Raw genomic sequence first — 26,428 nt, 5'->3', positions numbered from 1 at the left:
GTATATATATGCTTGTCAGCACCTCATGCGTTCACCGACTTTCAAAAGGCATTGTGGGCTTTGAGTTTCGCGGACTCATTCCACTCTGTGCGACAAAGCTTATCCAAATACTTTCTCCCGGCTTTCGGCGCCCCACTATGCGGACTGGCCAAAACTTCTCAGCATACCTTAGCCGACCACTTGATTAAAAGCGCCATTGTGTTTCGCTTCCGCTTCGCCCGCTCTCTCTCTCTCGTAGCTGAACCTCCCTTGCCGACGAAAAAATTAAAAACTCGTTACTTAGCTCAAAAAGCTGCTTTCTTTTTTTCCTTCTAAGAAGCTTCTCACTTGGTTGCTGTGTACGTGCCAAGCATGTTCGCCCGTCACTGGGACAGTTCATAATGGCCGGCCGTGGTGTACGCAACGACATCCTCCTCAGACGTTACTTCGCCTTCTTTGTATTCTGTTTCTATTACACAACTTTGGGCTTTCCAACTCTCTTGCATCACTTAACACAATCTTATCCCGGTATGAGAGATTACTTTTGCCGCTCCCTCAAAATGCGCTTTCTTTTGGTCAGTGTCTTCCACTCCGGCTAGCGTTCAACACTTCGGAGCTCTGGAAATGTACAACCTTACCGCGGCTCGGTTAACCTCTGTGGCGGCTGCGTTGTTGTGGCTGCTCGCGCTGCGGATACCTTGGCTCCTGAATTTGGCGACCAACGTGGGGTTGCTTCTGCTAACTCTCACTGCAGGATATTGGTTGTTGTGGTACGCTCACCGAGCACTATTTAATGGAAACGTTGATCCTAAAGGAAAGTGCGTCCTCATTACAGGTGAGAAGGCTGTTTGTTACAGCGAGGTTTAAAAGCTTGTTTTAGAGTTCAGCTCTTCTGCTCCCGTTCCTGCGTTCCGCATCGTAGTCGACGCCGTCGGTGTTGGCGTATTCGGCGTAACACGCCACCTGACAGGTGGCGTGTGCAGGCGTGACAGGTGGTGTGTTGGCTGTTAGTAACAAAGCGAAACGCCACCTGTCAAGGCGAGAGCGGATGAATTGGCAACCGTGGTAGGTGCCTGCCACGGAAAGATTCCGGAAGGTGGCTAGCAGCTTAACACGCCACCTGCTAGCCATGGCACCTGCTTGCTTTGTTCACTGTTTGGAGCAGCAACGTTCTCTTGTTCTTGCAGCACTAAAATGCGCTCGCATTCAATGAAATAGAATTCAGAACCAGAGCTTTATTTGCGAAATTGATATAGTGTTTACAAAAATTTATATTTGGTTATTTCCTACAGCAATGTTATTCTATGCCAGCCATTTCGGATCTGCCTTTTCAAAAAAGTTATTACAGCCATTATTAGCATTAGAAAATAATCTTTAGTGCTTGATAGTCGTTTCGGGGCTTTTCGAGGTCCACGGCGTAGACGTCTTTCCCTGAACGGCGTCTACGCTGAGCAATATCAAGTGACGGATAATAATAATAATAATAATTGGTTTTTTGGGGGAAAGGAAATGGCGCAGTATCTGTCTCATATATCGTTGGACACCTGAACCGCGCCGTGAGGGAAAGGATAAAGGAGGGAGTGAAAGAAGAAAGGAAGAAGAGGTGCCGTAGTGGAGGGCTCCGGAATAATTTCGACCACCTGGGGATCTTTAACGTGCACTGACATCGCACAGCACACGGGCGCCTTAGCGTTTTTCCTCCATAAAAACGCAGCCGCCGCGGTCGGGTTCGAACCCGGGAACTCCGGATCAGTAGTCGAGCGCCCTAACCACTGAGCCACCGTGGCGGGACAGTGACGGATTCTTGGACATAAATTTTAATTGAGGCAATTGTTTTTAACTGTTAGGCAGGTGCGGAAAATTGTAAGGTGCTGCTATGGAAATATTAAGTAATGGTTCCTTCTTCCAATGCGCAGCAGTATCTTTTTTATTTAGTTTGTCCATTGCTCACGTCGAGTAGAAAAGACTGCCATAGAAAACCAATGGGAAATGTTTTTGCCGATAGCAAGAATGTTAATAGCAAAAAAATGCAAGCCTGCCGAGGAGAGGCATAGTGCGGATATATTGATTATAGTGGCATCTTATTATATCAAAAAATTGCTTTAAAAAAACAAACCGTCGTTGAAAAATGCGCTTGCCCAGAGTTATTGGTTTCAGTTGATTGATATGTCTAGTCTGTCAAATAAAAATGGCGGCCATTGGCAATGCGCTATTTGTGGTCATGTGATAAATTCACGCCGCAATGTAGTGTGCCTTTCGATCGCAACCTCGCCGCAAAACTGGATTTCGCGCCCGAGTTGCCAGCATGTGGTTCTGATGCCGCAAAATCGATGCTCCAACTCAACGCAATTAAGATTCTTTCTGGAAAATAATTTCCCGAGGAAGGTCACAATGTAAGTATTTCATCTTAACTGCACTAAATAGGCACCAGGAACGGCCGCGTCTTTGAACACCTGAAGAAAAAAATATCTGCGTCACAGAATTTTCTCCTTCGCAAACGTTCAGCTCTTGCGCAAGGTTTTGTCTTCTTCAAATTAAATTCCGTCAGCACGTCGTAAGGGTGAGTATTGCTGATCCGGATCTGTTAGTTATGCCAGTTAACACAAGAAAACCGCTCGAAAAAACGCCATTGAAGAAATCAATGCCTCATTCTCTCTGTCGCTTTCCGAGTCGAGTCGCTTACTAACTTCTTTCAGTTCTTTCTCACCAGTGAGTGTACTTCGAACACGTGCACGAAAATTCTTATCCTAGGCATCATCGAATGGAGCTTAACTAATTACGCATAGCAAGGCAGGCTCACAAGCCCGGGATAAGAAAGTTCAGAAATATTTTATAACGCTCATCAGAGATTCATCAAGAGATGAAACATATGCGGCCACCATGACATTGTTCATTCAAAGGTGGCATCTTTTACACCGCAGGATGCGACACCGGATTCGGGCACATGTTGGCTGCGCAGTTGGCCGAAGAAGGGTTCTTCGTCTTTGCTGGGTGCTTGGATGAAAATGGTGATGGTTCCCAATTGCTCAAGCGGTCCAAGAACATCCAAGTGATGCAGATGGACGTGACGAAGGAGGAGGACATTGCTCAAGCATTCCAAAGCGTGCAGGACACCCTTGGAGACAGAAGTAAGGGTGTTTAAAACTCCGAGTCGCGACCTGACCAAGAAATCAATGTCCAGACTGAAGTCACGAGTAAGATAATAGTTTCCATGTGATGTGGACACAATCACCCTCATCATTACAACTGTCATCAGCAGCCTATTATGTACATAGCACTACAAGGGATCTCCAAATTATTTTCAATTCACCCGGCCCTGCACTGTCCTAGAACACTTCATAAACGCCGTAGCTAGGAACAGTTCAAAGCAGTCAGGAACGCTGTTGGTGATATGTGCATTAGACGAAAGCGCAACTTTGTGCCGAACTCCTGAATGGCTAATATGGCAGTTGCGGCAAAGTGCAAGCTTTCGATGAAAGGTGACAAGTTAGATCGTGTTTGCTTAATTATTTCAAATAGCTTTTCAGGATACCTGAATGGACATGGGCATGTGCTCCCAGATTAACACACTTCTGAGATTTTGAGACCGCCTTCGACAGATCTACAACAGAAGAGACCTTAGCGCTGAGTAAAGTGCTGGCACCACTTATCGGAGTGTGCTTTTGACCATGTAAACAACGGGCAGTACATTAGATTGTCTTCAAACGCAACTCCTGTTCAGAAGACGCTGGTCGATCGGTAAGGAAAGCTACATAGTAGTGCTGGCTTCCGGCTAGTTTTCACTGCAACGACAGTACGTGGTTAACGTAACTAAAGGTATGGTAAGGCAATCAGTGCACCAATTCACACCTTTAGCGCTATTCTTTAGGGGATTTTTTCCTTGTCCAATAAGCTCTAAAGTTACCAAGTCCACACCTATCGTTTAGCGCTATTATATGTTGCTGCATAAGAAAAACGGTTGTATTAGAGGGCTTAGCTTGTTATTGAATTATGTTTTCATTGATTCTTTCATGCAATCATCCATTGAAACTTTTATTCAGCCCATAATTACGGTCTCTTGGATTAACCTTTCGGACCGGTGTGGTAAAAAGATAAGGCTGAGATGTACACATTCTTGCCTTTCCAAGAACAAGCACAATACGAAAACTCACCAGAGCAACTTTACGTGGTTTATGCACCTTCGTAACACCGAAGACTTCTGGTCTATAGTTGGATGTGACACAGAATTCACAGTTATAATCACAGCCTGTGCTGCACGAAAGTCGGCGCTGTTGGTCTTTTTTCCTCGACATTGAACGTTTCGTTAAACACCTGCATGTCTTTCTTGTCATTCCGGCCGTGCCACATCTCAAGTCACTGGACGCGACGAACAAGACTGTAGCCGGCACCTTCGCGTCTTCTTCCGTTAATGCAGAGCTGTGGGCCGTGGTTGCCAACGCCGGAGTCGGCTGCATTGGTTACATCGAGTGGCAGCCCCTGAGTCGGGTACGCTCCGTTTTCGACGTCAACACGTTCGGTGTCCTGTCGGTCTGCACCATGTTTTTGCCGCTGCTGAAGAAGGCTCGCGGCAGGCTGGTACTCGTCACCAGCCTCATGGGTGTGTACCTTAGGCTCTTTCATGTATTACGTACTGTTACCAGTGAGCTGCTCTAGGGGCTAATAGACCTACGTTATGGAGGTGTCACAGTACCCTTATGTTGAACAGTGTCTTTCTGATCGCTTTTTATCATCATCAGTCTCATTACGCGCACTCCAAAGCGGAGGCCCCTCCCATGTCTCACTAATTAACCCTGTCCTTTGCCAGCTGCGCACACCCTATGCCTGCAAACTTTCTAACCTCATCCGCCCAGCTAACTTTCTGCCGTCCCCTGCTACCATTAAGGACCATCGGTTACCATGTCTTCGCATTACATGCATTGCCCAAGCCCATTTCTTCCTCTTGATTTCGACTAGGATGTCATTAACCTGCGTTTGTTCCCTCACCCACTCTGCCTGCTTCCGGTCCCTTAACGTTACACCTATCATTTTTCTTCCTGGCTCGCTGCGTTGTGCTTAACTTAAGATGAACCTTTTTCCTTATATTCCACGCCTCTGCCCCGTAGGTGAGTACCGGTAAGATATAGCTGTTTTATACTTTCCTCCTGGGGAATATTGGTAAACTTATTTGGTTATCTGGTTAAGCAGCCTCGTGATCGAAATTAATTCAAACACCTTTACTGTTCACAACAGCGCCGGGAACACGGACAAAAGGGGAGAATAGACAAAACAAGCGCTGTGCTTGTTTTGTCTATTGTCCTCTTTTGTCCGTGTTTTCTGCGCTGTTGTGAACAATGCATTTGTAAAAACTCGCCCAACTTTTTACACTCAACTTTAGTACGACCTGCCTCAACACCCAAAGTTCCCTTGGCACTTACAAACCCATTAACATAAATCTAACTTTTGACTTCTAACTTTCTAGTGATCAGAAAAATCTTGCATCGTTCAGTCGGTCAATCCTGGTGCAAAAATATGTGACCAGATTTAGATGTCCCTGCTCTAATACTGCATTATTGCACTTCGTATATGTGCCTGTCGTTATGAGCTTAAAGGTCTCTTTCTCAAATCGCAGAGCTGCCTCTTTTTTTGGATTGTATATCCACCCCACATTCCCGTTTGCGAAAATAAGCATAAGAATAAACACTGCAAACTCTGCACTTGCAACAGATCACATGTGAACTTCAGTGCGCCACGCTTGATCGTAATTATGTTAATAATGCGTGTAGCTGCACCACCTAGGTCAGAAGTGTTATTAGTTTAAAATCACGATGTAATCGTTCGCATACTAAAAACTTTTATTACAATCCAGCCAACATGAAAAAAGTTCTCCCACGTCAGGAATCTTACGTCGTGATCAAGACTCCCTCGGAGGTGGTTTTCATCGGAGTTGGTTTTGCGATATCCCTTTTCAAAGCCGGTGATCCTGAGCGGATCCTGTACGAATCCTCTGGCTTGCGTGTGTTGCCCGCAAAGGCATTTCATCATCTTTTCTTAGCCTTAATTGTTTACTGTTTCGTGATAGAAGCTTAAACAGCGGGCTTTCGTCTTCCCTACAGTAGGATTATAGAGCCGCCTGCACACCGCTGAAAAGCGGCAACGCTGCCAGCAGCTCGGCTGTGAAACAGTCCTCTCTAAGGCAACCACCACAGAGCGAATGAGCTCATTAGTAAGGAAGGCAGAGCGATTTGTCTCCTCTGGCCTGCATCTCTGCGCTTCCCGCCAGGAGTAAGGAAACAAGTAAAGCCACGAAGGTTGCTGAGAAGGTTCTAATGCCGCTAATACGCGTCTAAAATGACTAATTTAACAACGCGTGTGAGTCGTGAGCCAAAATGACGAAAAAAAATGAATATTAAAAGTTGTTTTTGGAGAAAGAAAATGGCGCAGTATCTGTCTGACATCTCGGTGGACACTTCGGTGGACACCCGAGCCGCACCGTAAGGGAAGGAATAAATGAGGGAGTGAAAGAAGAAAGGAAGAAAGAGGTGCCGTAGTGGAGGGCTCCGGAATAATTTCGACCACCTGGGGATCTTTAACGTGCACTGCCGTTAAAGAAGCAAGCAGGTTTTGTGGACGAACAGACGTTAAGTTTCGTTGAACGCTCATTCCTTCCTTTCATGGCTCCCTTCATTGAATGAATGAATGAATGAATGAATGAATGAATGAATGAATGAATGAATGAATGAATGAATGAAACACCTTTCAGTCCAGAGGAGGCGGGGATAACCTCTGATAGAACATAAACCGAACGTTTCGCATCTCTTTTTGTGCGCAGGTCGGATGACGCTGCCTGAGTGTCTTGCCTACTGCATGTCCAAGACCGCCTGCACCACACTCGCCGACGGTCTTCGCCGGCAGTACTTCAACAGAGGAATTCACGTCTGCACGGTTGAGCCCGTAGCTTACAGGTTTGCTCGCTTCCTGCGGAAATTCTTTGTGATGCTGGAAGTTTCACTCTTTTCATTCGAAAATTAAAGTTCAAAAGTGTGAGCTCCACACAGCAATTGGGTGCTGTAACCAGGTCGTTCAACCCGCCATCGCGCAATACTTAGGAACATGTAAGTGCCAAACCTTCATCCAGCTTTAAAAAAGACTACAGTTTGGAACCGTTAGACGGAACACGCTAAATGGTTGAACTGGCTCTCTGAAACCTACCAGGCCGACTTCGAACCAGTACACCACAGTTTTGCGCCCATAACTTGAAGCACAAAGACGGAACACCATACTCATACATCTGCGCGCGTTATCAGAAACAAGCTGGTTGCAGTGCTTGCATGGCACTCTCATTACCCATAAAAACTCTAGCAGCGCATAATGGCTATAGATGCGCCCTTTCAAAAGCAGCCGTGAGCTTGAGAAAACATGCGCTTTACTGTCACGATGAAATAACGCCTCAAATTCACTTAGTCTGTCCTTCAAGTGTAGCCCGAAGAGAGTAGTAAACAGGTGGTTCTTGCATACAGGTACAGTAACGTAACGCTGCTAGAAAAATCAACAAAAACAATGAACGCGCTCAAAGTAGGAACTATTTCAATGAAACAATTAACGTCTTCATCAACAGGCGTAGCCATAATAACACAGTGCGAGATGAACTTAGTTCGTGGTGCAAATAAGAGCCGAACTGCATTGGCGTTTTTGTAATGTAGCAGTGTGAGATCAGACACGCATACTCTGTCTCTCGGAGAAATGCTATGGCAGAAATTTGGGTTTGGGCCCGCGTGAGCGGGGTTCATGAGTGAGCCTCCTGGAACGAAATGTGAGTCATTTTTTGTCGAGACGACCTCTACTCCGCTTTCAAAATGAAGTGCCCGCAGCCAAGCGGTCGCAGCCAAGCGGTCGCGGCCAGCGGCTCAGATAACAGGGATGGACGAATCCATGAGAGTGCACCGAAAGGGCCGGGTGACAGAATGCATCTAGTAGGTTCTTCGCGGTGTTTGTACACGCTGGCCATTCACGCCGGCAACGAATTTTATTCAACCATCACACTATAAGCATTCCTCCAGCGCCGCTTGACTACAACTTTGACAAACGTCCCGTGCTCCAGTCTATAGCGTTACAAAACAACTTTGGTTAAACGTCCCTGTCGACGACGCGCAACAAGCGAGCGTCTACAAGTAACAAGTAATGCACACCTCTTCTTGAAAAGCACTCTGTGATCCGGACAGGCGATAACGCAAACATTAAAAACCCCAGAAGATGAGTGTGCGTTTCCGGAGGTAGGAAGTAAATCGAGCTCACACAGCGCTTACTCACGCAAAGTTCCATTTCGGTCATCATTCACGGGCTGAGCGATAGTTCAGGCCGCGCATCTACCTTGCAACACGAAAAATCCAGTGGACAGCTCGCGATGAGCGGCTTATGGTCGCGGGTTTCACACCGACTGCCTTTCCGCCCGTTTGGAAAGACATGGCGGCACAGACATAATCGGCATTAGTCTTGAACCCGATGGCTACCGCTGCTTATAAAGCCGATTATAAACGAGGATAGGAAGTTTGTCGCTGCGCACATAATCTGTTCTGCACACACAGCTTTGTTCTAAGTGGATTAGGAAGCCAAATGAATAAAAAATACCCGCGTATACTTACCGTATAAAGACGATTAAGTTGGATTTCGATGAAAACGTAATCCCCGACAGAACACGCCGACGTCACCGACACATGCACGCACACAGTTGTTTGCAACCCGAATGATTTTCCGCCGTCTCACGGTAAAATGGGTAAAACGTGAAACAGAAATCCATTTCACGGTCGTATCTCTACCGCTCGCACTCTTGCCATGTGTAGCTTGTTCTGGTATCCGATACCACCGAGGGCAATTGGTTTATAAGGTTGAACTCTCCACTCTCGCTTTAAAAACGTCATTGTTTTCGCGAAAACAAAACCACAACCTTATTGCTTTGTCCATATACGCAGCATCTCCCACCGAATAGTATGTGGCAAAATTTTTGAATAAAAATTAAAAGGTTGCAGAGCATAACGTGCTTTTTGCGTGTGTTCGTGTTTAGGAAACTGGTAGGGGCGACATCAGCGTGTCATCGGGATCCGAATCAGCAGGTGTATGAGAAGGAACGAAAAAATACTAGCTTTGTGGTTGCTGCGTCGCACCACTCTCTCACGTGCATGCAAGCTGCAGACGTATAAATGGCAAATGTTAATCACGCAGAGGATCATACTGTTTCAGACTCTTCTAACGGTGTTTCTAAGAGATTGGCGCACCCTTGAATTCTCGCACCCGTCTTTGGCCCTACATTTTCAGGACGGTTTAAAGATAAATGTAGAATCGCTGAAGAAATGTTTCAGAATTAGGCGCGTTGGACAGCAACCACTGAAAGATGGAATGGAATTGTGTCGAGGGATTCCTTTAAGGGAGAGTGTTTTCCTTTTATGCAGTACAGTTTGCGGGCATTCTTACTTCAAGAATGGCTGCCTTCCTCTATTTACCTGTTAGTAATAAATAAACATTATTGAAATGTATTCACAATATATGTCTCGGTATAACGAAAGGAGCTTTTCAAGGCTTCTAAAAAGAATATGCAGGGGGGTGTTGCGTTGTGCTCACACAATATTTTTTTAATTGCCGAAATAGCGAAGGAGGGGGAGGACTCGACCCATAATTGCTGTCACCCGTTACAGTTCCCCTCATAATAATAATAACAATAATAATAATAATAATAATAATTGGTTTTTTGGGGAAGGAAATGGCACAGTATCTGTCGCATATATCGTTGGACACCTGAACCGCGCCATAAGGGAAGGAATAAAGGAGGGAGTGAAAGAAGAAAGAAAGAAAGAGGTGCCGTAGTGGAGGGCTCCAGAATAATTTCGACCACCTGGGGATCTTTAACGTGCACTGGCATCGCACAGCACACGGGCGCCTTAGCGTTTTTCCCCTATAAAAACGCAGCCGCCGCGGTCGGGTTCGAACCCGCCCTCATCATGCAGTGCAAAAAGAAATTAACATTGTTCTAGACTTAGCCGAAAGGCAGTTTACATATTGTCAGATAAAAAAATTGAGATTCTTATAGACTGGCCTATATAGACTATCTCTAGTCTATAAATAGTATACAATCTATAGACTATAAGGCTGTTATAGATTTACGCTGTAGATAGTATATAGACAAAAAGAAATTAAGAGCGTGTAAGCTATGAAAAAGATAGAAGGGAGCAAAACATGAAGCTTTCATCCAGGTCCGCCGATGCCCCTCAGTGACATTGCGTCACAACGTGACTGTTAAATAAAATTCTGAGGGTACTTACGTCTGCTTAGGTGGAGGAATGCCAAAACATCTCTTTGATCTTTATTCTATTTTGTGAAATTTCGTCATTTTCCGTTACGACATACTACACGAGTTGGTCGTTTCCGGTTACATCACAATTTTAATACCAGCATTGATTTTTGAGGACAGGGAACAGTAGCTCTCACATCTCGACATCTTAGTGGGCACCTCAACCGCGCCTCAAGGGAAAAGGTAAACTCTCAGAAAGAATCGAATTGAATGCATTGTTGCCGCATTGGCCAGTTGGTTTTTCCCAGTTGTTGGCAAAAGTTTCCAATTTTTCCCGCAAATATATATATATATATATATATATATATATATATATATATATATATATATATATATATATATATATATATATATCAAAATATAGTAACTTTAGAGCGAATACAGCCAAGGTAATAAATATAAGAATCGGTGAAATAAAATATACGAAGCCCATTAATAATGAACATCAGGGCTGGATTGTTCTTGATCACATCACCGTCAACCACCACTTTATTTTTATTAGTTTTTGCGTTGGGACGGGGACCATTGCGGCTACTTCCATTTCCTTTCTAGCCTCTCCTGTATAGACCATAGAAATTTTCGGGAATTCCTTTACAACAACATGCATACATAGGGGATTGTGTGATTAAACAGCTGGGAGTGGCTGGAAGCAATTAATGGAAGGTTCACTGCCACTATAGCTGGAAGAAACCGAAGGACGCAGCACTCGAAGCCTTAATGAACCTGAATGGACCAGGGCTCTGTATCCAAGGCTAGGCAGCAATTTAAAGGGAAACATCAAGCCAAATTTTTTCTCGCGACACTGGTCAGGCCGCCATGATAACAGCATTTTCCCTTCATCTCTGCACATTTCTCCAAGAAATCACATTTAGAACACCAGTCTTTAGCTAAACCAAAATTTCTCACGTTTTCAATGAGTTATTAAACAAAATTCCCTTTTTCCCTCAGTGGCTTGATTTTCCCACAATATGGGAAATTTCCCACGATTCGGCAACACTGATTGAAGGTGCCGATGTCATTGTTCTGAACTGCTGCCGCAAGCTAGCGTCCAACCAGACTAAAACATTTCAGTTATATGCAAAGAGAAATGCTATTACACCACCCGAAACGCTGTACGATGAGAGGTTGCTCAAAATTTTGGTGCGACTTTAGTCAGGAATGTTGCCACCACATTGACGTCAGCCAGCGACGCCGTCGCTGGGATTTCATCTACACCTTCATAAACTTTGAGCCTCATTGAGTCACTTTAATCTGACTCTCACGTACGTTGTAACGTTAGAGGTACCATTTCCTGTGGACACATTTTCCGGACACCGTCTGCGGACAACTTCCAGTAACGGCTTTTCGTTCGCATGAGCCATAAAAGCTTTTGCATTAGTAACATACTGACATGTCAATCAGCCTGCGTAGTTACTCGCTGCGTATAGCTTGCATATAACCGCTGGTCTTTAAGGGTAACAGAGTGGATTCCAAGACAAGGCAAGCATTTCAGGGGCCCGCAGAAAGGATGAGATTAAGAAATTTGCGGGCATGCGGTGGGCGCAGCTGGCAAAGGACAGGGTTAATTAGAGAGACATGGGAGAGGCCTTTGCCCTGCAGTGGGTTTAGTAAGGCAGATGATGATGATGATGATGATGATGATAGGTTGTGGCAGGTATAAGAACCGGTTGAGCCCTTTACTCGACCAGATGGCCCACATTGAGCCAGCATGGCATCTATGCAGCCATGCAGTTCTGGACATTGGTTAACCCTGCACTTTTATCGACAGCTTCGGAACGCCGGTGCTGTTGCCGGCTTTGGAATCACGGCAACACCCATTCCTGTTACAGTCCTTGCCATCAGTATGATAGCTGAGGGCTATAATATGGCCCGACGTATGCTTTAGGCAGTTGCGCAATGCAGTCTTTAATTCGGACGAGAGTATATGTCGCCTTTCAGTCACACACGTCATGTTTATCGCCTTACAGAACACGAATGATGGACCACGCAAGCATGGAGAAGACATTCGACTCCGATGTAGCCCTGCTACCGGAAAGCGTCCGCAGCGCCATCAGCGAGCGGTCCGTCGCGAAGTCCAAGCATACGGCGCAAGTGCTCCACTCCTTCATCACGAGAGACCAGCCGCAAGAGGCCGTAGACGCCATGAAGCTGGCCGTTCGAGAACGACTGCCCCGCTCATCGTACAAGCCCGGTGGTCTCTGGAACAACGTCATGCGCTGGCTGTACGACATCGGGCCGACTGAGATGGTTGACGATGCTATCGACGCAGCGCGCAGATTGGCCGCGCTTACGCGAATAAAATAGCACTGCGAAACTCCTTCCCACTTAGCTGGGCCTGAGGAACCCCGAAAGGTCGAAATCACATCGCAAGAGAAACTAGCGAGTGTTCATCTGGAGTTACCACCACCACCTACAGCTACACAGGGTGTTTCGGCTAAGACTTTGCACAATTTTTAAAAATCGACTTTTTGAGTTAGAACAAACCGCCGCGGTGGCTCAGTGGTTAGGGCACTCGACTACTGAGCCGGAGTTCCCGGGTTCGAACCCGACCGCGGCGGCTGCGTTTTTATGGCGGCAAAACGCTAAGGCGCCCGTGTGCTGTGCGATGTCAGTGCACGTTAAAGATCCCCAGGTGGTCGAAATTATTCCGGAGCCCTCCACTAGGACACCTCTTTCTTCCTTTCTTTTTTCACTCCCTCCTTTATACCTTCTTTTACGGCGTGGTTCAGGTGTCCAACGATGTATGAGACAGATACTGCGCCATTTCCTTTCTCCAAAAACCGATTTAAATAGTTAGAAAATTAGGACCACGCCTTGTTTGGCATAGCCTTGTCAGCAGTGCAGCACATCAGAATACAGGTAAGACGTGCCACTTAGCAGGGTGGATAACTATTTTAACTATTACTGTCAGGCTCCTTAACTGAACGGCGTGTAGCCATCGTAAGTCGTATCCATATATTTTTTTAGAATTTCGAAAATACGGTTACTGTCGGCGCTGTGGCCCAACAAAGTTTCGCTATTTCGACGAGTTACGTGCACTGGAGACGTTGCTTTACCTGCAAGCTTCTCGAAAGCGCATGTATTTTGGCGCGATGTAACCAAAATTAGTTGGGCCACAACTCTGAAGGTAACCGCGTTTTCGAAATTCTAAAAACTGATATGGATATTACTTACGGTGAGATACATGCCTCTCAATAATTAAGGAGCCTTATAGTAATAGTTAAAAGGTAACTATTCCATATTAGTTAACCATCCTGCTCGATAGCACGTCTTAGTTATATTCATATGTACTATACACCGATTTATCTTACAGAAAAAAAATGCCGTGCTAAATTCCACGGGCTTAAACTCGAGCAAATTCAACGCGGCACACATTGCAACAAATTGCCTGCTCACGCAGAACCAGTGTCACAGTGCTCGTGTAGACTCTGCATTGGGACTAGCTCGAAAACTCGGTGATAGCTGCGAGCGATAAATCAACGGGCTGTACGGTATCTTTCTTGCGTAATAATGTACGGGGTACACCCATACAATATTCACTGAACGGTCGAAGGGCTGCGCATTTTCGCACGCTTCAGATTGTACAAATGTGTAAGATTTGCTTTAAATTTTAAACGATCACCTTCCAAGCACCGGATGAGCTAAACTACCCTCACGACAAATTTGTATTTTCAATACATTCCACCTGTCTTGTTTAGGGAAGCTGGCAATAAATATTATCACAAAAAACACAACCGAAAAGCTCCAAAGAAAAAAAAATGGCAGTGCCTTAACTTGGCTAACCCTGGAATTCAGCGAAAAGCAAGCATACTTGCTAAACGTCTGAGGCTCGTCCATGGCAGCACCGCTACACGCTTCCGACAGCCGTTCTATATATACCCACACGACCACGTGGCTGTGACGTGGCATCATGGTCTTACGACCCCCCCCCCCCCCAATCGGATGTCATCACGTGGCTTCACATCACCCCATCACATGTTCTTAAGGTCAAAGGTCACCCAATATCAAAGGTTAAAGGTCAACTAAAGGTCATGTGTGAAGGTCAAGCAACGGCCAAAGGTTCGACACCATAACTGTACCACATATGGTCATACACAGCTACCCCTGGTAGGGCTGAAGGTCGTTCAAGGTCTTTGTGCTGCCTACCCGAAGACTGTTTTACATAGCGTAGTGAAGTTCTTCGCTTCAAAAAAAAAAACATTTATCATGCCCTGTCATTATACAGAACAGTTGCTCTGGATTGTAGGTTTTTCATTCTGAAGCTAAAAGCGCAAATAGTAGACAAGAACAGGATAAAGCCTGTGAGTTTGGTTTAAAATTAACGAGTGTGCTCATCGAAACGATCAATGGCGGTGCACTAAAGCCGCATTGCTGCGCATTTGGTTGCCTAATTAATAGAGATACATGCTTTGAGCAAAGTGTGCGACATTCTGCACAGTATTTTTATTCGACACATGCTATTTCAATTTACGCTGTAGAAGCAGTATATTTCACTTTAAAATGTCCACCCGTAGATGTTTACACGACGTAGATGTGCAGTAACGAAGCCTTTGTTGCCTTAAACATTCCTGTGGCGTCCTGTAATAGTACGCAGCATGCCCTATGTAACACAATAGGACTGAGAAGCAGCAGATTAGCCAGTTCACGAAGTTCTCATTCGTTCGCGTCCCTTAGCGGACTCAGAAAAACAAGAAACAGACCAGGTGTAGCTCTGCACGCATCAATCGATCGTTTCGTCACACCTACAGCATCAGCACCCAATGCCCACCATGACGGGGCATCCAAACGTCCGAGAAAACGTTGGCAAAGTCATGGCGGCCACCCGTAGCGCAGTTGCCGCGGTGGTTCGTCCACTGCCGCCTCCGGGCACTGCGCAAAACGTGTGGCCCAATCGGAGGTAGAAGAGCTGCGCGAGCGCCCTCTCTTGGGCCGCCCGCGATTCACGCAGCACAGACGCCCTGAAGGCGGCCTCGGAGGCCCAGCGCACCTGGACCACGTCTTGCCACCAGGGTTCGTCTCCGTTCATCTCGAGTCGGGAAGCATCCCTCGCGTAAGAGGCCAGGCACTGAATGTGCTCGTTCAAGTCCCAGCCTGAGCTTTTGAAGCGCCGGTCGCAAAAAAAAGTAAGATGTTTCAGTGATGGCAGGCATGGTGCACAGTAAGAGCTATTTACCACGTTATTCAGCAGCGGAATGCCTATTAAATATAGTAGTACCATCTCCGCAAAAAGTAACCAGGCTGTAATTACGGGTAGCAAAGCCGAGGTAAGAGTACAATTTCACAGTAATGCAATCACGGCGTCCTGTAAATGCTCTCTACAACGCTCTTAAACAGGATGCTTACTACGCTATAGCATAAGAGCCCCCTTGCGACGAAAGGCCGGTGGTCTCAGACTTCCCTCCTGCCCAGGTTGGTACACGAAACAGCCAGCTGTGACCTGTAAAATTCCATGGTTGACAGGTGGCTATGTGGAAAGAGGGAAATTCCCCTGTCCCCTTCTAGGGGAATGGAGGGAGAGACCAGAAGGTGGCTGACACAGGAAGAACCCTGTCAACTTCAGTCATGCATGGCAGCTCACAACGAAGTTTGCTAAGTACATGTCTTTCAAGTTTTTAATAGTACATTAGTCTAACCCTGTGGTGAAAAGGAAAATAATATAAGCTAAGAAGAGAGCAACCGTGTAAGGTATGTAAGCGTTGATGCATCGATGTTTATTCTGGTAAAAGAAAGCCATCCTTGTGATTAATCGCTTCCTTCTCTTGGCTGAAACTAGGTTTATAAGGTTCAGTGTGTGGTAGCAGCGCCTGCCGAATCGGTTCTCCAGCACGTAAACACAAGTTAAACCGTCGTGCTCGCATGAGGCCTACGAACACGCATTTCAGTCGCTTCGTCCTCTTCATGGCTGCGTTGTGTGGTGCTCTCGTCCTCATCAAAACGCCTCCGAAACCAACCCCTCCGCTCCCACCCGTCACAGTGGCTCAGTGGTTAGGGCGCTCGGCTGCTCAGCCGTAGTTCTCGGGTTCCACCCGCACTGACAACCGCAAGGAGAACACACAAAACCTAAAAGATACCTGTTATTTAAAGATTGCGGCCAGGGAGACCCGGCTTGAAATGCCAGCCTGGCCAGGTAGTATCCGATGGTGCCGTAGTTGAGCACGTGCTCTCCCACTTGCGCGTAGTAGAAATCGGGGATTAGGAGGCGTTCCGCAACCTGACCATCACTCCAGGGAGTGGACAGCGCATCGAAGTCCAGTAAAGGTCTTCCGGACCGTCCCCCGCCGGCCAAGAACAGGACAGTGTTGGCAATGAAGTCTGATTCGTAGACTGCCATGAACGTAGGGTTGGTGTCGTTGGAAAGTGGCAACACTGTAACGAGAGAGCAAAAGAAATTCGGAGAACACTTTAGCTCCGCCTTAAGAGTATGGCGCGATAGCTTTAATGGGTCCCTTCGGCGGCGTGGCGTCCTCTTTGTATATCATTTCGAGGATGCAGGCACTGTATTTTCCTTTTTAATATTTTATTTATTTTCTATATTTTTATTTATCTGCATTTTTTCAGCAACGACTCACAAGGCCTCCCTTTAAGCAAATGAACAAACGTTCCTCAGTGGTCGACGAGTAGTGCCTCCCGCTCACGACACATAAGGCAGCGGTGTCAGTCCCGGCTCAACTATTTTTCTTTTCAGCGCAATCGCTTTTCTTTCTCCAGAAGCACTACGTAATAGAGCTAGAATGATACCACGACCCTGTATACCAATAAAGAATTTGTAGTGACGTCATCACTGTAGTACTGTGTTATCATTGTGGAGTGTGATGTCAACTCCACAAACTACCATCATGGTGACCTCTAACGTCAACGTCAAACGCGAATCGCTACGAAGGTTGCGACGTCACAGCCCCTTTCGACCGAAGGAGAATTACCGGCCCATAGACACTGGGGTTCGCGTTGAACTGGCAGTCTAAGGCTGTAGCTTTAAATAACCGTACGGATTGAGGCAATAGCTCTACAGTGGCGCAAACAGTCTGTAAACCGTACCGCGTTCTACATATACATGCCCGACCGAGTACAATGCTTGCAAACAATGTCGCTTCCAGGCAAGACTCACGGTCCACTGTTTAATCTGACGCTTGTCGGTTCTACCCATGATGCTATCACACAAATTATGTAACCTTCATTAGTGTATGTCCTAGCGTTCCCCAGCGATTTTCTGAGACATATTATTGTCCCTAAACTCTGTCTTGACATCATGCGCGGTAACAAGGGTAGTTAAACATTTGTTACCATGGCACTCACTTCGCATGGGATAGCTTGCGGATTCCATCTTCGCGTAGTCCAAGACGGCGCCCTGCGCTATTTCTAGCTGCATATTAGCAGCCGTCAGCACGCCGGATACCATGCGTTTCAGGTCGGCTGCAGCCTCCCATCCGACAAATTCGGTCACTATCCAGCGACGATATACTTCTCCGAACATCGTCTCCAACGCCGTGATGCAGACCTCATACCTGACATCGTCATCTGGAAGGTGGCGGTGGACCTTAACTCGCTCCTCGAGGGCGAAGAACTCGGCAAGTGGTACGAGCATCAAGTATACCTTTGTCACGAGCATGTCCTTCTGGCTGGACAAGGCCTCCAGGATGGCGCGCACGCCTTCGAGATTAGTGACACGCGCCGTCAGTGGCAGGGCCATCAGCTCCTTGGAAGCTTGTGCCACCAACACTGCCGTCCAGTTCCACTGGGACGAGTCCAGCTTGTGGAGAGGAACTTCTACCGGAGCAATGCCAGGTCTAACCACCAAGTTGAAGATGACGTTGTCGATTTTCAATATGGCTTCCGCCACATCCTCTAAAGATCGACTGCCGTTTCCGGGGCTTTCACTTACATTCAGCTGGAGTTGTGCGCCCCCACTGACATGGTTCTTGCTGTCCAGCAACGTCTTGATGGCGCGCGTCACGATAACGTGACGGAACTCGGCGCTCACGTGGCCCTTTATGGCGGTGCCCGGAGAAATTTCGACGAATTGGCCGTCGTACGCAACGCTCACAGCGGACAGCAATCGGAAGCTCAGCAAGTGAGTCACGGCCAGGAAAAAGGACTCTTGGAATGTCTTCGCCTGCAGCCACAGGGCGGTGAGTATGTTGGCCGCTCGCCAAGCGGTGGTCAGGTTTAGTGGCTGCGTCCAGAAAGAAAACATCGATAGGCCCACAGACTTTTTTATCATAATTCTTTTGCAAGCGCGCGTTTAACTTTATCTTTTCCAACTTGAAATGCATCAGCCTGCAACGTAGTTTGCCAGCTATGGCAACATATACGGCGAACATCAGAGTGTCTCATCTTCCTCGAGAAGAACCAACTGTTTCAAACGAGAGTTTTAGCCCGAAGTTGCTCTCTACCACTAAAGTTATTGTTACATAATACCCGCCGTGATGGCTTAGTAGCTATGACGCTCTGCTGTTGACCATAAAGCCGCGGGATCGAATCCTGGCCGCGGTGGAAGCATTTATATGAAGGCTAAAAGCAAAAACACCCCTGTGTTGTGCGATGTCAGTGCACGGAATTGAACCTCTAGCGATCTGAATTGATCCGCAGCCCTCTATGACGGCGTCTCTCATAGCCCGTGCGCATCTATGGGGCGCTGAACCTCACATGCCATACGACACCGTTTTTCCCACCACCGGGAGTAAGTTGTACACGTGCAGCAAGTAAACAGGCGGTTACTTGCAAGCCAAATACCTTTAGTCAAAATGCAGCAGTGGTAAGTTTAAACGCTCTATATCTGCAGACAAGCTCAGCTTCCGTGCGTATCTAGTCCATAACAAAAACTGTTACGGTAGCGGAACGCTCTAAACACGAATAGGCCTATATGGGAGTAAAGATGGACTAAGTTGTTCTCCAGCACATTCCCTTTTACAAAAGGAGGTGCGTTAGAGGACAGCTTACTCCCCTCTTTGCTCCTTTATGTTTAGAGCGTATAGCGGAACGCTAGGCAAGTGCCCTCCTCGGTAGATTTCGTTCGCTCAAACTGGCATTACTTTAATGCTCATATTTGGCCTGCAGAACGGCCATCCGGACTACTTAAATAGCCCACACTTATCCGCACTTGCAAGCATAGCGTGACCGCAAAGCAAAGTTTACAAGCCCCGCTGAAGATCGATGGCAGTGGCGTGCCCCGCGCTTTCACTCACTTTGTCGGCGAAGAACGCCAGGCAAGAGGCGTACACTTGTCCCATCTGGTTGACCTGCTCGTCGTACGGAGTCGACCCGGCCGCGACCCTCCAGAGGCTGTCGTTTACAGCCGCCACGTAGTCGCTCCTCAGTGACGCCATGTACGAGACGTTCCGGTCGGCGACACTCCTGCTGAACGCCTTCCTCGTGGACGGGGCCAATGGGCTCCAGTGACCGCACACGAATGCGTAGAAGTTGGTGCACGGGTCGGCCGAAACGTCCATAGCGGCGGCGATGACCTTGACGGCGCTCAGGCAGTCGGTAGAGCTGCACTGTTTGTCCATCTCCTGGACGAGCAAGGATGCGGTGGTCATCCAGGATCTCCGCCGTAAGATTCACGGCTGATTACCAAGTTCCCTCGATGCAACCGACATTTATGTACCCACGCATAATAATAATAATAATTGGTTTTTGGGGAAAGAAAATGTCGCAGTATCTGTCTCATATATCGTTGGACACCTGAACCGCGCCGTAAGGGAAGGGATAAAGGAGGGTGTGAAAGAAGAAAGGAAGAAGAGGTGCCGTAGTGGAGGACTCCGGAATAATTTCGACCACCTGGGGATCTTTAACGTGCACTGACATCGCACAGCACACGGGCGCCTTAGCGTTTTTCCTCCATAAAAACGCAGCCGCCGCGGTCGGGTTCGAACCCGGGAACTCCGGATCAGTAGTCGAGCGCCCTAACCACTGAGCCACCGCGGCGGGTCCCACGCATATTGAAAAACGGTTTTTAGGAAAGGAAATGGCGCAGTATCTGTCTCATATATCGGCGGACACCTGAACCGCGCCGTAAGGGAAGGGATAAAGGAAGGAGTGAAAGAAGTAAGGAAGAAATAGGTGCCGTAGTGGAGGGCTCCGGAATAATTTCGACTACTCGGGGATTTTTTCCGTGCGTTGGCATCGCAGAGCACACGGACGCCTTTGCGTCCCGCCTCCATCCAAACGCGGCCGCCGAGGCCGGATTCGAACCCGGGAACTCCGGCTGAGTAGCCAAGCGCCCTAAACACTGATCCACCGCGGTACATTATCTCTTTTCATCTCACCAGTGATGCGCCGTCTTTCAATGTTTTTGATACTTTCGTTAATGATGGCTCAAATTACTTCATAACCCTGGACTGCGTTATGCTCCACGTACTCTGGGAAATGTTAAACAAAAACAGAAAAAATGCATTTTTCAGCGGACTCGTCAGGATAGGATATGTCTGCCGTTTATCTGTCAGAAAAAAAATCCGTTATTCTCTCCAGGCTACAGATAAATCTAGCAGTTTTTTACATCATTTACGGCAAGGGTTGCCACGACTTTCGCCAGAAGGAAGGGCTGTCTAATTTAGAAAATATGAGTCGATTTAACGCAAGAACCTTAACCGCACATTCTCACAAATGCTGGGGAGCCAATATCTATAACGTGCACTAAACAGGCTAGCGCATTTTACAGTATCAAGATATTATAACATGCGCCTTCTCTATTATGGTGGTTATGCAGCACAGAAACGACGAAATTATTTTACAGAAAATTCAGAAAAAAGTTTTATCCAGCTTGTTCTACCGGCCCAATTCGGCACATCACTGTTCGACGGCGAGGAAGGACACTTGCAGCCGTATCGTTCTCCTTTCTATACCTTTTTGCACTCAAGTCACGTCAGAAGAAACGCCCTTGTGGTTCTTTACTTTATTTCACATCACTATTGCACCCGACCAGACGAGATCACATCAAACTTTAAATTTCGCAGTGTCACCCTCTTAACCGAGGGGAGCTACATCCAATTATTGCCGTCAGCGAAGTTAGATTTTCTGGGTTCTCTGGATATTTGCACTTTTTTCCGGCCACAAAAGGAATACTTATGACTGACAAAATGACGTTCAAAAACTCTCCCAGCATTCGATTCAAAGTAATAACGTCTGCACATAAAGGGACTGCTTAATTGCCGCCGTTTCGAAGTGAATCGGGATTTAGGCGAAGTGAATGGCAACCCGAACTTGCGCCCAAAACTAGGAGTTGACGCATGCAGTTTACTTTGGAAATAGGTGGTTAAATCCTTATGAAAATGATCTGCAGACAGCCTATAGACTTCTTATAGACGCTATTGCTTTTTATAGATATTTCTTGTTGTTTATACATAATCTATGGGCATTCTATAGACAACGTTCTAGCAAAAGTGTATAGCCATAAATGTATAGATTGTCTATAGACTGTCTACATGATTTGTATTGCCTATAAACTATTGTTTAGGGTTTGTCTATAGAAAGTGTATAGACTTTGTTGACAGAAGATCATGGACAGTCTGTAGACTGTCTTAAGAAATTTTAGTAAGGGAAGCGTACAGCTGCATTCAGTTTTGTGGTGTTTTCTTCCTTATGAAAGCTCTTTGTCCCCTGTATGAGTAGAGCGCGGCAGCCAGTTGATACAATCTAACTTTTATTCGCCCTCATTTACCTTTAAATTGGCTGCAACTTCAACAGCAAATTCTATTATCATTACTATGAGCCACGAGATGAGCTAGTATACTGGCAAACTCTTGTCAAGTATAACCTGCCTTCTTTGACCAGACCAAAAATAAATCAACCAAGGCGACGTACCTTCACCCACGCAGCCGGTGCGAAAGCCGCGCCATGCCAGCCGCGAGCTCCCACGATCCGGATGAGCAGAAGCACGATTGTCACAAAGGCGGCGAACAGGAAGGCCACTAGGCCGACGGTGAAACCATCCGGCCTGTATAAGCCTGAAGAGTCTGCCGAGAGGCAGCTTCCCCGTCGGTCTGCCGATATGCCGGAGCTGCCTTGGTCGGGGAAGACGTTGGTCTCGGCCACCAACCTGGGGCCTTTTGTAGCAGCCGCATTGACGCTGGCGACCGGGTCATGACCTTGCTTTTCAAGCCCGAGCTGGGAAAGGGGGGGTGGGGGGGTGGGAGAGAGAGCAAAATGTGCACCACACTCTTGGTTGAAAGCAAGAAGGCAGAAAAACTGCGATTCTTTTGAAGGCTTAGCTGGCTTCAGTGAATTTTCGTTGATGTCGAGGCAGGAAAACTTGGTGCCGTGATCGTTTATCCGCCGCGGTGGCTCAGTGGTTAGGGCGCTCGACTACTGATCCGGAGTTCCCGCGTTCGAACCCGACCGCGGCGGCTGCGTTTTTATGGAGGAAAAACGCTAAGGCGCCCGTGTGCTGTGCGATGTCAGTGCACGTTAAAGATCCCCAGGTGGCCGAAATTACTCCGGAGCCCTCCACTACGGCACCTCTTTCTTCTTTCACTCCCTCCTTTATCCCTTCCCTTACGGCGCGGTTCAGGTGTCCAACGATATATGAGACAGATACTGCGCCATTTCCTTTCCCCAAAAACCAATTATTATTATTATTATTATTATTACTTAGAAGTAGTAGTTGTAATACTTATACCAGCATTATTATTAGCAGTAAAAGTAATACTAATAATTATTAATGGTAGAAATATTTGCCTTAGCAGTAGTAACAGTACTACTTGCAGCATTAGCTCTCGTTGTTGAGTGGAAATAATAAAAAGACAGCAAAAATGGCGCCACTATGGGCACCATCATTGCTCGGTGCAAATGAATCGTTGAGAGGGACCAGATCGCACAAACGAAGACCAGTTTATAGAGAAGAAAAAGAACTAGCCGCCTGTGAGACGTGAAGTCGCTGAATGCTCTTGTCACACCCATTGTTTATCGGAGAACGCTGCGACACATTATTCCACTTTGGCCTGGAAAATTGTGACTCTAGAACTTTTCAAATTGAAGTACGAAGCGAGCATATATGCACTTGCCAATTCAAATTACAGTAGGCACGAAAAACCAACGCCTCAAATCAGTGCGCGCAAAAACGTACAATGGCCGTTAGTTATAGTCATAAAGAGACTTGCCTTTTCGACGACGAGACCATGGTCCCGTTGTGAGCTAACCTCTTCGTCCGTAGTGTCGTCCTTGTCATCCTGTTGATGACCGATTGCAGGCGGGTTCTGTACCACAGACGGGGCTCTCACTCGCGAATGTCGTCTAAAGGTCAGAGGTTCGGGATGAACCGTTGACCTGGAGCCCTGAACTTCTTTTTGAGCGGGAAAGTTGATCCTGTCGGACTTCGTGCGTCGCTGATTCCTGTCTGGAGAAAAATGTTCTCCTTCTGGCAGCTTTTCTCGAATCTCTGAAATGCTTTCCCCTCCACGATGTTCCACTGCGGTCTTGAGTTCCACGACGTCCAGTAACGAGGTACCGTTTTCGCCAGAGGACCTCGCCTTGTCGCGCTGTAGTACTTCGTCAGATGAATCTTGCAACTTGCTTCGATGTGGCTTCGGGTGCTGTACCGACAGTGGCTGTCTCAACGTGGGCCTTCGTTCCGCCGCTGTAGGTTTCAGCACATCAGCTATCTTCCTTTTAGGCAGTCGGCCGCTAGGCTGGGAACTTTCAACATGTCCCTCAGAGTCTCCCGCTCTCTTGACTGAGCAGCCAAGTTCGTTTTCTCTTTCCATCAGCGACCTCGTTGCAGTCTATAGTTCAGCTGCACACACTTATCAAAATGCTCCTGCCTCTCACAAGAGGCGCTGTGGTAGCGAGCTTCTCCCAGGCGAATGCTCAAAGCCGGAAGCTAATCTGACTCTTTGTAAAAGCTCGCTGTCTTCACTGTTCTTTTCATAGATGGCCACGAGACTGCGCGGTTTAAAGTGCTACCTGCCTTGAGAATGGCGAGAGTGCCTTTTGGGTCGGCAAGGCAGGCCTTCCTTGACGTTGCTCAGCACAGGAGAGGACAGGTTTTGATCAGAGTGCGACCAGGAAAGAACAGCTTCTTCTTCTACATTCCATCCCTCCACCACTGGCACGCTATAGAACGACGCGCGCTGCACAAATAACACTATTCTTTTTTTTTCTCACATCAGGTTGGCATATTCGCAACAGTCAACATTCTTCAGTTTAAAGTATTTAAAAAAAACATGTTGCTCTGCCATGAGGCTGGAAAGGTGCATCAATATTGGGCATATACTGAACGCAGTCTGGACCGCTGTTAAGATACACGATAGAGCATACAGGAATTTTTAGATTAACAATTCACTATTCGCTCAAAAGAAATGCACCCCGAGTGCTTCAGTCAGACATTAGTAAGAACCATCTCTGTGTCTCGTTGTGTCGACGATGCTTATCAGGCGGCAATGAGGTTAAATAAGCTGTCCGTCACAGTTTTTGGGATGTTTACATGAAATCATGGATCGACGCGATCTGCAGAAAAATATTCAGAAAATGATTCCCCTTGTCAACAGATACTGTGAATTCCAGCGCTAGCTGGTTGTGCTAAATTCTTAACCGATCTTACTCGGTCGTCTCTCTAGTCTTCTGGGGGGTTTTAACGCCTTAACTCCACTTTGCGGGCGGGACATTTGAAGTGCTGACGAGTCTTGCCTCTACGTTCAGGGCCGGTTTCTTACCTTTCACGCTTTTTAATGGCTCGTAAGAGACACTCTACGGGCTCCAAGATGCAACGCGTTTCAAGCTACCATATATATCGCTCTTGAGTCACATCCCGAGCACGCCCGATCACGGCAATCTGCATGAAACCGTTCTGCCTCGTTCATGGCACTCCTTTCTCCGTGACCAACTAACACAGCAGTTGTAAGCACATGTTGCAAGGCGCATTTCTATATCCGTCTCCACAGCAATCTGCGCCTGTGCCGTACATTTGACGTCGGCCGTCGGCGCCTCTGACGTGCGTGTGGTGCGCGGTGACGTCTTATCTTGTTGCTCCGTTTCTCCTGCCCGCACATACCTCTCCCCGTCGAACACTCGAGCTCTTGTCACCTCTTGCTCCGTGCCTGTGGTGACACAGACGCGCTGGTACAGTAGACGCGGACGCAGCTGGGGCCACTCGCTGTTAACAGCTAGCGCTGTAAAAATTCGATCTCTTCGATAAGTGACCAGAAGTGCATCGTTAGTTGATAACGCAGTATACGTTGCAGAGAAACTAGAGTGCCCAGCATTTCTAAACAAGCATGTTGCCTGTTACGTACCGAGAATTACTTTATTCCGCACGTAGTGCACGTAATGACCGCGGCCTTGCCGGAGATGGCGACCACACTATGTCACTTGGCGCGAACACGCTGTCCACGTGACTGTCCCACACCAGGGCTTGCCAGGGATGTGGCGCCCCCATCGACACAGTGGGGAGCGTTCACGTGTAGTTCCAGACGCTCCCACTACGCGGCTGCACCCGTCCGCATCCTAAGACCGAAACCCGAATTTAATCATAGGCACAACACTTTTCCCCCCTTATAAGGATGCCTTGTACCAAGTAGGTTGCCGTCTGATCCGTACTGGTCATTTCGGTATGTTCGATTCGAATTCGAGTGGACGTGAAGACAGCATAGCTGCTGTGCTTTTTGCTGGATTACTGCCCATGCCTCACGTGAGCGTTGCTGAGGCTTGTCTGTCCACCTTAAAGGGACACTGAGGAGAAATTGAAGTTGGCTTGTATCCATAGAACAGCAGCTCCTGATCACAAAAATGCCACTTTTCATGAAAATAAAGCTCTTGTAATGTAGAAAATAGCAAGAACCAAAATACAGGTATCGCCGCCACAGGCCAATCTCGCAAGTACAAGCGTGATGACTTCCTTGGACAAGAGGCGCCACCTTGGAGGAATTTTCCTTAGTTCATGGAAGTCACGAATCTCTGAGGCTTGCAAAGGAAGGTTGCGCACAGCACCGCTAGCCGGCAGAAATCACGGAGTCTGCGTTTACGTCACGATTCACGTCACTCCGTTTTGTGACGTCATAAGAGTTGCCGTGGCGTCATAAGAGTTTCCTGAGTTTGAATCAGAGGGGCGGGAAAAACTTTTTCAACTTCGAATCCAAATTTCTTTGAAAGAAATGCATCTTTCGCGCCTGGACAAGCGGCAACAAAGCCATGAAATGGCGA

At 47.2% G+C, this 26,428-nt stretch overlaps 2 protein-coding genes across 2 annotated transcripts; one reads left to right on the top strand and one right to left on the bottom strand.

Annotated features, from left to right (window-relative positions):
• Positions 1–582: 582 nt before the first annotated feature.
• Positions 583–12,601, top strand: LOC144105479 (short-chain dehydrogenase/reductase family 9C member 7-like). Its single transcript, XM_077638599.1, has 5 exons — positions 583–814; positions 2,901–3,107; positions 4,394–4,576; positions 6,788–6,920; positions 12,265–12,601. The coding sequence occupies exons 1-5, from the start codon at positions 604–606 to the stop codon at positions 12,599–12,601; spliced, it is 1,071 nt and encodes a 356-aa protein (XP_077494725.1). The 5' UTR covers positions 583–603.
• Positions 12,602–14,904: 2,303 nt separating this feature from the next.
• Positions 14,905–25,664, bottom strand: LOC144103665 (uncharacterized). Its single transcript, XM_077636326.1, has 7 exons — positions 25,572–25,664; positions 23,392–23,460; positions 22,097–22,399; positions 19,480–19,806; positions 17,591–18,467; positions 16,369–16,663; positions 14,905–15,393 (listed from the first exon to the last, which is right to left on the bottom strand). The coding sequence occupies exons 1-7, from the start codon at positions 25,662–25,664 to the stop codon at positions 15,048–15,050; spliced, it is 2,310 nt and encodes a 769-aa protein (XP_077492452.1). The 3' UTR covers positions 14,905–15,047.
• Positions 25,665–26,428: the final 764 nt, after the last annotated feature.

This window comes from Amblyomma americanum, chromosome 9 (genome assembly GCF_052857255.1).
Source record: "Amblyomma americanum isolate KBUSLIRL-KWMA chromosome 9, ASM5285725v1, whole genome shotgun sequence".
NCBI lineage: Eukaryota > Metazoa > Arthropoda > Arachnida > Ixodida > Ixodidae > Amblyomma > Amblyomma americanum.
This window is presented reverse-complemented; position numbering and strand designations above follow the sequence as displayed.

What these genes read in the sequence shown, in the direction of transcription:
- LOC144105479 (XM_077638599.1), top strand. Translation starts at nt 604, where the DNA reads ATGTACAACCTTACCGCGGCTCGGTTAACCTCTGTGGCGGCTGCGTTG. An exon ending in ACTCGTCACCAGCCTCATGG is followed by an intron (nt 4,577 to 6,787) that starts GTGTGTACCTTA and finishes TTTTGTGCGCAG; the next exon opens with GTCGGATGACGCTGCCTGAG. An exon ending in GTTGAGCCCGTAGCTTACAG is followed by an intron (nt 6,921 to 12,264) that starts GTTTGCTCGCTT and finishes ATCGCCTTACAG; the next exon opens with AACACGAATGATGGACCACG.
- LOC144103665 (XM_077636326.1), bottom strand. Translation starts at nt 25,664, where the DNA reads ATGGGGGCGCCACATCCCTGGCAAGCCCTGGTGTGGGACAGTCACGTG. An exon ending in TAGTGTGGTCGCCATCTCCG is followed by an intron (nt 23,461 to 25,571) that starts GCAAGGCCGCGG and finishes GGTCATCAACAG; the next exon opens with GATGACAAGGACGACACTAC. An exon ending in TGGCGTTCTTCGCCGACAAA is followed by an intron (nt 18,468 to 19,479) that starts GTGAGTGAAAGC and finishes TTCTGGACGCAG; the next exon opens with CCACTAAACCTGACCACCGC.